General features: G+C 56.3%; 1 protein-coding gene across 3 annotated transcripts in view; it reads right to left on the reverse strand.

The window, feature by feature from the left end:
* Positions 1–773: 773 nt before the first annotated feature.
* CUX1 (cut like homeobox 1) overlaps positions 774–12,083 on the reverse strand; it is a 463,251-nt gene continuing 451,941 nt past the window's right edge. For all 3 annotated transcript variants that reach the window (XM_035280564.3, XM_035280554.3, XM_035280546.3), the window contains exons 15-23: positions 11,866–11,993; positions 11,018–11,084; positions 9,941–10,053; positions 6,642–6,758; positions 4,631–4,714; positions 3,920–3,976; positions 2,862–2,942; positions 2,006–2,070; positions 774–1,777 (exon numbers count right to left, since the gene is read on the reverse strand). In XM_035280564.3, coding sequence (XP_035136455.2) covers positions 1,708–1,777; positions 2,006–2,070; positions 2,862–2,942; positions 3,920–3,976; positions 4,631–4,714; positions 6,642–6,758; positions 9,941–10,053; positions 11,018–11,084; positions 11,866–11,993 — 782 coding nt within the window. In that variant the 3' untranslated portion in view covers positions 774–1,707. The remainder of the gene's footprint in view (positions 1,778–2,005; positions 2,071–2,861; positions 2,943–3,919; positions 3,977–4,630; positions 4,715–6,641; positions 6,759–9,940; positions 10,054–11,017; positions 11,085–11,865; positions 11,994–12,083) is intronic.

Raw genomic sequence — 12,083 nt, forward strand, 5'->3', positions numbered from 1 at the left:
TTCTCCATCTGGGGCTGGGCTGGAGGTAAGGTGGCCTAGAACCTGTGGCTCACGGGGGCTCCCATTTGAGGGTGGTGCTCAGGGGGACTGGTGGTCCTGGGCTCTGCAGCCCCTGGCAAGTGGGGGCCCATGGGAAGGGGGAGCAGAGAAAGGGAAGCAAAGATTTCCCAGGAACTGATGTGGACCAAGACACGTCACACACCCACCCACAGCCCGACAGGTGGTTTTTTTTGTTTTAGTTTTTGAGATGGAGTCTCACTCTGCCGCCCAGGCTGGAGTGCACCGGTGAGATCTCGGCTCACTGCAACCTCCACCTCCTGGGTTCAAGCGATTCTCCTGCCTCACCCTCCTGAGTAGCTGGGATGACAGGTGCGCACCACTATGTCCAGCTAATTTTTGTATTTTTAAGGAGAGATGGGATTTCACCATGTTGGCCAGGATGGTCGCGAACTCCTATCTCCAGTGATCCACCTGCCTTGACCTCCCAAAGTGCTGGGATTACAAGCGTGAGCCACCGCACTGGGCCTGGGTGGTTTTGAATAAAGGAGTGAGTTTCCCTTTTTGATGGTGCTGTCAACTCAAAAGCACTCAGACACTGGATATTTTTTTCAGCAGAGCTCTGAAAGTACTCATGGAATTCCTGGAGATGAGAAGAGGGTGAGGGATGTCCTGTGCGCCCAGCTGTGAGGCCAGCCCCAGCTCCCAGAGGTGGCACAGCAGGTGTCCCCACCAGCCTCCTGTCCCCCAGCATCCCAGAGCACAGGGCACCAGGGTGGCTGCAATCATGGTTTATTTCAAATGTGCAAAGCTAAATATGCAACTGCAAATCTAACTTAGGAAGGTCGACCAGTGGCCCTGAGAGGTGGCTGTGTTAGGGTGGCCCAAGGCCAGTTCTGATTGGCCAGGACACGTTCAGACCCCTCAGACCAGTCCATGGGTCTGAAGAGACTGGGGCTCGGGGATTGCTAGAGACCTTTCCTTACCTAGAAACCAGAATATCTTGCTAAAGAAGAAAGCAGGCATCACATGGGTCTGGGGGCAGGGAAGGGGTGATAGAAACTGTTCCGCTGGCTGGGGCTCTCTCTCTTGGGGTGCAGTGGGGGAGGAGGCAGATGCTGTCAAACCTTATACTCTGCAGGGTGGGGCCGGTGGCAAAGGCAGGCTGGGGGTGCTGGGCTCAAAACCTGCTTTCCTGGAAGGAAGCGCCTTCCACCTCTTATGGGGTGTGGGAGGATCTTAGGGGGGCACAAGAGGATCGCAGTGGAGACAGGCCCAAGTTGGATTAACCACAGCTGGAATCGGCGGTCACCCAATCAGTCTCGAAGCTGAGGGACCTCTGCCACCGGGGCTAGAGGTCAGGCTTCGGGCAGAGCTCTGGCCTGAGGTGGGGGCTGAGGGTTTCTGTGGTTCTGCCTGGCTGGGCACTGGGGGCTGGCTCTCTGGACATTCTTTCAAGGGGAGCCGGGGGGACCTGGGGGCTGGCTCTCTGGACATTCTTCTTTCAAGGGGAGCCGGGGGGACCTGGGGGCTGGCTCTCTGGACATTCTTTCAAGGGGAGCCGGGGGGACCTGGGGCCTCTGGCAGCTGCTGGACAGCGGATAAGAGCAGTTTCCATGGGGGACTCTTCAGGGGAGTCTAAGTGATTGGAAGCACTGAGCAGTTGGGGTGGGGGTGCAGCCGTCACTGTCACTGGGGAGGCCCCGGGTGTCACTGCCACAAGTCACCAGCCGCTGCCCCGTTGTCATTCTCGTGGAACTTGTGCAGGTGGTCGGCAAACCTGGGGGACACAAGAACCTTTGCTGAGGCTGAGTGTGTGTGTTGGGGAAGGGGTTCTGTACCGTGTGATGGGGTAGGGCTGGGGGGGATAGTGGACACTGGGAGCGGGGGGGCAGGGGGGAGGACCAGAATAGGGGGCTGTGATGGAGGGCTAAGGAGTGGGGGATATGAGGCAGGAACTTGGGGGTGTCTCAGGGGGTGCCGGGGGTGACCAGGCGGGGGTCCTCACTTCTTGGCGCAGAAGGTGGCACAGTCCCTCTCCACACTCTCACTCCATGCCAGCTTGTAGAGCACCTGGCCAGGTGGAGACACAGTGAGTTCGCCTCAAGGTCACTCCCGAAGCCCACCCACAGCCCCTGGGCCTGGACTGGGACATAAAGGTTCTTGAGCCCCAGGCGCCAGGATGGGTGGGCCTTAGAGAAGCTTCTGTACCCACCTGTTCTGCAGATGGTCAGATGGGCCCAGATACAGAGGCACTGCCCCTAATATTGTGGGCCAACCCCCAGAAGGGCCAGGACCTGCTGGGCCCCGGGGTCACAGCTGGAGCCCAGGTTAGCCCTGCAGGGACCATTTTGACTGTGCTGGGGACAGGCGTCCCCAAGACTGAATCCTTTAGAGACACAGCTTCCACCCTCCTTCTCCTCTACCTTGGCAGACACATCGGCCCCTGTCCGCTAACTAGAATGCTCCTCTGCAGCTGAGGAAGTCAGTTCAAGACGCCCCTTCTCTGTGCAGCCCTCATGACTGTCCCTCGGTGGAGTTTAAGGAAACTCCACCTGCTTCCCTCCCACACCATCCCTTCTCCCCACAGAGCCCCTCCGGGACTGGGACCGGGCTCAGATGCGATCTGCCCGGCCTCTTCTATGGAGCGGCCTGGCTAGTGCCCCAGCCAGAGGGTCCAATGGGATGGGTCCTCCTCATCCCCTGGGTGGGCCGAGGCCCCTGAAGGGGAGAGGCGTGGCCTGGAGCTAGGGGTGCAGCATGGGGTAGGCCCAGGGCCAGGCCACCGTAACAGGTCCCTGCTGCCCTGGAGGTCGGGGGTGGGGCGGAGAATGTGCCCCTGGCCTGCCCACGTGCACACTCACCAGGAAGACCAGGCAGTGCAGGAACAGCGTGTAGAAGAAGCCGATGGTGCGAGCCATCTTGTTGGAGAGAACCAGACGCCCCTGGGAGCAAACAAGGGGTGAGTGGGTATGGGGCCGGCCTCACCCACCCCTGCAGGGCTGCCTGGACTTCACAGAGAGGGCCCTAGGGTGGCAAGAGGAGGGAAGGGGCAGGAAGCTGGGGCTTCCATTCCACTCTTATGGTCGAGGGTCACGGGCTGAAGGAATTCTTTTTTTTTTTTTTTGAGATGGAATCTTGCTCTTGTCACCCAGGCAATGACGTGATCTCAGCTCACTGCAGTCTCCGCCTCCCGGGTTCAAGGGATTCTCCTGCCTCAGCTTCCCGAGTAGCTGGGATTACAGACATCTGCTACCATGCCTGGTTAATTTTTGTATTTTCAGTAGAGACAGGGTTTCACCATGTTGGTCAGGCTGGTTTAGAACTTCTGACCTCAGGTGATCTGCCCTCCTTGGTCTCCCAAAGTGCTGAGATTACAGGCGTGAGCCACCGCGCCTGGCCGCTGGAATTCTTTAAAAAAATGTTTTTTGAGACAAGCTTGCCCAGGCTGGAATGTAGTTGGTCATAGCTCACTGCGGCCTTGACTTCCTAGGCTCGAGCGATCCTCCTGCTTCAGCCTCCTGAGTAGCTGGGACTACAGGTGCCCACCACGGGGCCTAGCTAATTTTATTTTTTGTAGAGATGGGTCTTACTGTGTTGCCCAGGCTGGTCTTGAACTCCTGGGCTCAGATGATCCTCCTGCCTCCCAAAGTGCTGGGATGACAGGCATGGGCCACCACACCTGACTCTAGGCTGCAGGAATTCTGAGGAATGGCTCCCTGCAGCCCATTTCGGAACCTACTGCCGTGAGTCATGCTCTCGGAGGAGCTGTCCGGGAAGGGGAGAGACTGTCCCAGATCACACAGCCACTCTTGACAGGACAGGTGGCTCTTCCAGCCCGGGCTGCAGGGCAGGTGAAGCGGTGCCTGGAGGCAGAGGCTCAGGCCAGTGCATGGAGGGGTGGGGAGGGGCAGGGACTTACCATGCTGAGGGTGGCCTTGTCCCAGGGACTCAGGCTCAGGTACTTCCTCTGCCGCTCCTGCACAGGGAGGGACAGTGAGGAAAGGACCCCAAAAGACCTCACAGGCCCTGGCTTGTGGCAGAGAGTAGGGCCTGGCCAGCCACAGGCCACCCTGCCTCGCTGTTCTTGCAGACCCCCAGGGTGCTGCTAGGGTCCTCCCTGGGTGCACAGTCTACTCAGTGTGACATTCTGGGCTCCCCTGACATCTGTGAGGAGTCCCCTCCCCACCTATGCAGCTGCCCATTCTGCCCATGGGACAGTTCTCCACTAGCAGAGCTTCTGTAGCCTGGGTGGGGGAGGGAAGGTGCTGGGGGGGTGGTCCCACCATTGGGTCTTCTGACTCTGGGAGCTGTAACTGGCTCTTCTTGTCCACCGGCTCCCCAGATGCACTCCACGTTAACCTGGTCATGGCCACACACCCTCAGGTAGCCATCGGCAGGTGTTCCTCTGTGGCCCTGGGGCTGCATTGCACCCAAGTGTTGTGGAGACTGTCCTTGGCGGGGACTCATGGCCTGGTGGGGCCAGGGTGTGCAGCGCTGGCTGGTGAGGCTGGCTGAGAGCCCCCAGATGAGGGCAGGTGGAAGGGAGCCAGGGAAGGCTGGGTGCTCATGGATGGGGGCCAGGTGAGGGGACTATCCCCTCCCCTCCCCTGCCCAGGCCAGGCTCACGAACCCTCTTGCTGAAGGAGGAGAAGGGGTCCAGGCGCTCCTCATACTGGGATGAGTACCGCAGCTCCGTGTCATCACTGCCGCTGCCCTGCACAGATGAGGGGAGGGGAAGAGACCCAGTCAGGGCCCTGGAGCCCAGTGGGAAGGGCAGGAGCCCCAGGGGAGCCTCCGTTTCCTTATCTGCAAAAAGAGAGGTGGGGGAGGGAACGCCACATCCCAGAGGTGGGAGGAGAGGGTGCTGGGGTGACAATGTGAACATGGCTGGTGCCTTGTGCCACAGGGGCATGGAGTTCCCCATGGGGTCAGGGCCACAGTGCCTCTGGGCACAGATGGGCAACTGAGGCCCAGGCAGAGCCAGGTACAGATGCAGGAAGGTGGGTTTGCTGGGAGTGTGGGGCTGGCTGTGGGGGCAGGCAGGCCTGGGAGAGGAGATGTCTCCCAGCCGGCCACCCACAGTGAGGCTTGTTTGCAGGGTCTGGGTGCCCTCTGGTGGCGAAGGAGGGGCTCTGATGGGTGGGGACAGGGCTGGTAACTGCTGGGCCCCAAAGGGAGAACGAGAGGCAAACCCCTGCCCACTATGGCCCATGCTCTCCCCTCACTCATAGAAAGGGTGTCCTGGCACAAGATGGTCCTTGGAAAGCTCAGGGGCTGGGAGAAGCCATGCACAGGCCTCGCCAGCCCAGAAGTTTGCAGGTGACTTTCGGATCCACTCTCTGGGTTGGTTTTTGGAGTGCGGGCTAAATTCTGTTTACATTGTTTATTATTGCTTATTTATTTATTTGAGACAAATTTTGCTCTGTTGCCCAGGCTGGAGTGCAATGGTGTGATCTCAGCTCACTGCAACCTCCACCTCCCAGGTTCAAGTGATTCTGCCTCAGTGTCCCGAATAGCTGAGATTACAGGCATGCGCCACTACACCCGGTCAATTTTTCTGTTTTTAGTAGAGTCGGGGTTGCACTATGTTAGCCAGGTTGGTCTTGAACTCCCCACCTCAAGTGATCCACCTGCCTCAGCCTCCCTAGCTGCTAGGATAACAAGCATGAGCCACCATGCCCTATTTATTTTTAATTTTTGGAGACAGGGTCTTGCTCTGTCACCTGGGCTGAAGTGTAGTGGCTTGATCTCGGCTCACTGCAGCCTCAACCTCCTGGGCTCAAGCGATCCTCCTGCCTCAGTCTCCTGAGTAGCCAGGACTACAGGCATGTGCCATGATGCCTGGCTAATTTTTGTATTTTTAGTAGAGACGGGGTTTCACTATGTTGGCCCGGCTGGTCTTGGCCTCCCACAGTGCTGGGATTACAGGCGTGAGCCACTATGCCCGGCCCTTCTGAATAGTTTTTCTTTTTTTTTTCTTTTCTTTTTTTATAGAGATGGGGTTTCACCATGTTGGCCAGGCTGGTCTTGACCTCCTGACCTCATGATCCACCCATCTCAACCTCTCAAAGTGCTGGGATTATAGGCGTGAGCCACTGTGCCCAGCCCTTTTCTTTTTTTTTTTTTGAGATCGAGTTTTGTTCTTGTGCTCAGGCTGGAGTGCAGTGGTGTGATCGCGGCTCACCGCAACCTCCACCTCCCGTGTTCCAACGATTCTCCTGCCTCAGCCTCCCGAGTAGCCAGGACTACTTGCACGTGCCACCTTGTTCAGCTACTTTTTTTTGTATTTTTAGGAAAGACAGGGTGTCACCATGTTGGCCAGGCTGGTCTCGAACTCCTGAGCTCAGGCAATCCTCCTGCCTCGGCCTGCCACAGTGCTGGGATGACAGGTGTGAGCCACCACGCCCGGCCCTTCTGGCCAGTTTTTATGAATGAATCTCCACAGAGGCCTCACTCTACCGGCTTCTCCCGGCCTGGGGAGGTGGGTGGATGGGTGGGGAGATATTGGAAGACCTCCGGGGCCCCTGAGGCCCAGTGCTGCCCAGCAGGTCTCAGCCCCTGACCCTCCCACCCCCAGAGCCCTGAGCGGCCTCTCTCCCTGTCTGGTCCACCTGGAGCTGAGGCCAGGGGAGGGCCCTCACCCGGCCAGGGTAGCTCTGCAGGAACTTGATCTTCTCAAAGAGCTTGATGTTGTCCGCGCGCAGGCTGTCCAGCTCGCTCTGCAGGGCCTGGAGGGTGTGCTGGGCCAGGCGGTTCTCCTGTGGGGCAGGGCCAAGGGGAGGGGTGGGGGACAGGTTGCCGAGCTGGCACAGTTGCCGCTCCCTTCTGTGTCTATGGCCTTCTCTTTGACCTGCCCAACTCTGTTCAAAGCTGCCCCCTCCCCCCACCCCAGGCAGAAGTCAGGGATCTTGGTTCAGGTTTCTTAATATGTATTAGGTTGGTGCAAATATAATCGTGGTTTTTGCCATTAAAAGTATTTATTTTTAATTTTTGGAGACAGGGTCTTGCTCTGTCACCTGGGCTGAAGTGCAGTGGCTTGATCTCGGCTCACTGCAGCCTCAACCTCCTGGGCTCAAGTGATGCTCCTGCCTCACTTTAAAAGTAATGGCAAAACCCACGATTACTTTTGCTTCAACCTTGATATATGATATTTTATTTATTATTACTATGATTTGAGACAGTTTCACTCTTGTTGCCCAGGCTGGAATGCAATGGCACAATCTTGGCTCACCTAAACATCCCCATTCAAGTGACTGAACTCTTGCCTCAGCCTCCCAAGTAGCTGGGATTACAGGCATGCACCACTATGACTGGCTAATTTTTTGTATTTAGTAGAGACAGGGTTTTACCACGTTGGTCAGGCTGGTCTCAAACTCCTGACCTCAAGTGGTCCAAATGCCTCTGCCTCCCAAAGTGCTGGGATTACAGGAGTGAGCCACCGTGCCTGGTCCCTGTCTATATATTTTAGAGAGAGGGTCTTGCTCTATTGCCCAGGCTAGAATGAAGTGGCACAATCAGAGCTCACTGCAGCCTCAGCCTCCCGACTCAAACGATCCACCCACCTCAGCCTCCCAGGTAGCTAGGACTATAGGCTTGCACCACCATGCCCAGCTCATTTTTTTTTATTTTGTAGAGATGGACTCTCACTGTGTTGCTCAGGCTGGTCTCAAACTCCTGGGCTCAAGCAGTCTTCCCACTTCAGCCTCCCAAAGTCCTGGGATTACAGACATGAGCCACCATGCCTGGTCATATTTCTTCATACTTTTTTTTTTTTTTATCAGTGATATTAGCCTTTTAAAAACTACTACTGAGATATAATGGCTGGGCACAGTGGCTCACGCCTGTAATCCCAGCACTTTGGGAGGTCAAGGTGGGTGGATCACTTGAGGTCAGGAGTTCGAGACCAGCCTAGCCAACATGATGAAACACCATCTTTAAAACAAAAAAAAAAAGACCGGGTGTGGTGGCTCACGCCTGTACTCTTAACACTTTGGGAGGCCGAGGCAGGAGGATCACCTGAGGTCAGGAGTTCAAGACCAGCCTGGCCAACAGGGTGAAACCCTGTCTTTAAAAAAAAAAGGAAAAAATAATTAAAAAGAAAGAAAAAGAAAGAAAAGAAAGAAAGAAAGAGAGAAAGAAAGAAAGAGGAAGAAAGAAAGAAAGAGAAAGAAAGAAAGGAAGGAAGAAAGAAAGAAAGAAAGAAAGAAAGAGATATAACACCCATAACAGAAACATCAGCGTTTTAAAGTTGTACGATTCGGTCATTTAAACTGTATTCACAGTGTTACACAACCATCCCCACTACCTAATTCCAGAACACTTAAAATCACCCCAGGAAGAAACCCCAAACCTGCCAGCAGCCACTCCTCGTGCCCTCCTCTATTGCCTGGTGACCGGCAGTCTCCTCTCTGTCCCTGTGGATTTGCCTGTACTGGGCGTTTCGTATACATGGAGTCACACACTGTGTGACCTTTTGTTTCTTTGTGTGATACAGAGCCTTGCTCTGTCGCCCAGGCTGGAGTGCAGTGACGCGATCTTGGCTCACTGCAACCTCCGCCTCGCAGGTTCAAGCAATTCTTCTGCCTCAGCCTCCCGAGTAGTAACTGGGATTATAGGTGTGCGCCACCACGCCCAGCTAATTTTTGTATTTAGTAGAGATGGGGTTTCACTATATTGGCCAGGCTGGTCTCAAACTTCTGACCTCATGATCCGCCTGCCTTGGTTTCCCAAAGTGCTGGGATTACAGGCATGAGCCACCTCACCCAGCCTGTGTGTTTTTAATGTTTGCTAATCTAAGGACAAGGTGAAATGGAATCTCATTTTTCAATTTATTCAAATGCTTAAATAAGTGTTTCTTTCACAGTATTCAAAATTCAAACATTGACCGGGCGCGGTGGCTCACACCTGTAATCCCAGCACTCTAGGAGGATGAGGTGGGCAGATCGCCTGAGGTCAGGAATTTGAGACCAGCCTGGCCAAGAAGGTGAAACCCTGTCTCTCCTAAAAATACAAAAAATTAGCCAGGTGTGATGGTGGGCAGGTAATCCCAGCTACTCAGGAGGCTGAGGCAGGAGAATTGCATGAACCCAGGAGGTGGAGACTGCAGTGAGCTGAGATCACACTACTGCACTCCAGCCGGGGCCACAGAGCAAGACTCCATCTCAAAAACAGAAACAGCCAAACTGTGAGCAGCACAAAAATGTATACAGCAGTATGGCGCTTCCTCTAAAAACATTCAACACTGAATTACCATAGCATCCATTAATTCCACTTCTGGGTAGACACCCAGAAGAACTCAAGGCAGGGACTTTAAGAGATGTTTGTATGCCACGTTCGCAGCAGCATTATCTGCTTCACGGTAACCAGAAGGTGGAAGCAACTTACATGAATAGGTGAACAGATAAACAAAACGTGGTCTAAATGCACAATGAAATATTATTCAGCCTGAAAAAGGAAGGTCATTCTTTTTTTTTTTTCCGATATGGAGTCTGGCTCTGTCACCCAGGCTGGAGTTCAGTGGCGTGATCTCGGCTCACTGCAATCTCTATCTCCTGGGTTCAAGTGAGTCTCCTGCCTCAGTTTCCCAAGTAGCTGGGATTATAGGCGTGCACCACCATGCCTGGCTAATTTTTGTATTTTTAATAGAGATGGGGTTTCCATGTTGGCCAGGCTGGTCTCAAACTCTCGACCTCAAGGGATCTGCTTGCCTCAGCCTCCCAAAGTGCTGGGATTACAGGCGTGAGCCACTGTGCTTGGCCTGAGCCTTCTTTCAAAACCCAGTGTTGCACGACCTCCTCCAGGAAGCCCTCCCTGACTGCATAGAACAAATCTCTCCCCCGAGTTTCACGGTCTGTGCCAAATCTCTCTCCTGGAAGCCTGTGTGTTCCCCCACTGTGTCCTTGAGCCCAAGGAGCAGGACGGAGAGAAGGATGTGACTCACGGCTTCAAGCTCCTGGTTCCGGGCACGGAAGCGCTCCCTCTGGCTGGAGATGATGGAAAGCAGTGAATCCACCTGGCCCTCTGGGAGGGTGCCACTGGCTGGTGCTGCAGGTCCTAGCAGGCAGAAGGGGTGGTTTGGGGTGGCAGAGGGTGGAACCCAGCAGGGGGCCCTTGGGTTGGGTCCCCCAGCCCTGGAGGATTTCTGGCCAAATGTCATGGGGTAGAAGCCACATGGTGTCTGATCCCCTGGTGCTGGGCAGGTGGTGGGGGGGAGGGTGGGGACAGCCAGGGGAATCAGGGAGTGTGAGAATGGATGGCAGCGGCTGACCTGACAATAGGGACCCTGGGGAAGGGCCCAGCTTCCCCTATCTGCACTCTCAGAGGGCCAGGCCCAGAGCTCCCCTCCCTGTCACTCTGTCCTTGAATCTGAGACCCCTGCAGCTATCAGAATAGGCCTACAGCCCCTGGGGAAGCAAAGGGGCAGGAGGGGAGCTGGGGAGCCATGGGCACACCCCCAGTATCCTGGTCCAGCAGTGTCAGGTTCTGGCCTCAGTACCCAAGAAGGCCACCTTGCCCCACTGCATGGAGCCCTGACTGTACTTTGGCAGTGAGGCCTAGCTGACCACCACTCACCAGCCTTTCACAGGCCACCGACAGGGCCAAAGGGTCAGGTCCCCAAGGTTGGGAGGTCAGGTCCCCAAGGTGGGGGGTGTCAGGCTAAGATCCAGAAAGGCAGATGGTAGGGCTCATCTACCTTTTTGATTTTGAGATAGCGTCTCTGTCTGTCGCCCAGGCTGGAGTGCAGTGGCACCATCAGAGCTCACTGCAGCCTCCAATTCCTGGGCTCAAGCGATCCTCCTGCCTTGGCCTCCCAAGTAGCTGGGGCTACAGGTGTGCGCCACCACACCCGGCCTTATCCGACCCTTTGAAGGTTGCTGCTGCATTGCAGGGGAGGGGGGCGGACCTTCTCAGAGGAAGAGATTGCTCTCTGCGGATCTGGGTTCTCAGGCGGAATCACCTGTCTTCTTTCCTCCTCCCCCCGCCCCTCCCTCCTCCCACGGGTCAGGCCTCTCCTCACCATAAAATAGGGCAGTGGCTTCTTTGATGGGCTCGGGGATCTTCTCCAGGCGGTGTTCCGCGGCACCCTGCAGGTGACAGGGAGAGATGAGGGGGTGCCTCCGTTCAGTGGACACGGAACACACCCTTTCAGCGCGGCCAAGGCAAATGGCGTGGCGGGCGTGGCAAGGAGTGGGCGTGGCAAGGAGTGGGCGTGGCAAGGAGTGGGCGGGGCTATCCGGGGTGCAGGCTGGTTCCAAGAGGGCGCAGACCTGGACATGTAGCAGGCGCTACCAAAGAAAAGACGGCGGGACCCTGAGTCACTCCCGAGCCCAGAGTTGAAGAGCAGTGGGACTCCTCGAGGCCACTCAGCTTTGACATGCACCAGCACCCGGGCCTCCCTGGCCCTGCAACCAGCCTGCCACGTGACTGGGGCGGCCCAGACTTCTCTCCCTGAATCCCACTGCTGCATCTATAGAATGGGAGGTGAGCGAGGAGATGCCTTCCCTGGGTTCTTTACGCCCCAGCCTGCTGTGATCTCCGGGCTCCAGGACCTTTAGCTGGGAGATGGGTACATGGTCCCGGCCTTACCTCTGCCTCTGCTCTCAGGGAAATGCCTGGAAAGAGGGGCCTCTGCGCTCCCTCTGGGAAGCCCTGTGGCCTCTGCCCTGTGGCCTGGCACCCCAAATCGGGGGCAGCATGGTATGCATGGAGTGAGCAGGGAGGACCCAGTGGTTTTAGGTGACAGCCCCTTTGGGTTGTCACCGGCTGCCTGATACACGGGCTTATCTGAGAAGTCAGTGTTTGCAGAGGCTAAAAGAACCCTGGGCAGGCAGTGAGGTGGGCATGGGGCAGGGGGGGTGGGCTCACCTCAGCGTCGGGTCGCTGGATGGACTGAATGAGGCTTAGATCTTGCTCCAGGCGGGCGATCAGCTCTCTCTGCTCAGTGGCTGTGGCCACAGCTTCAGTGACACGGACCTGCAGCTCTGCACAGCGTCCTGTGGCCAAAGGAAGACATGGCTGTCAGAGGGAGCCTGGTGGGACCCTTGGTGCCCTCCCCTGGTTCTGCCTCTCCAACCTACAGTCTG

This window comes from Callithrix jacchus, chromosome 2 (assembly GCF_049354715.1).
Source record: "Callithrix jacchus isolate 240 chromosome 2, calJac240_pri, whole genome shotgun sequence".
In the NCBI taxonomy this organism is placed as follows: domain Eukaryota; kingdom Metazoa; phylum Chordata; class Mammalia; order Primates; family Cebidae; genus Callithrix; species Callithrix jacchus.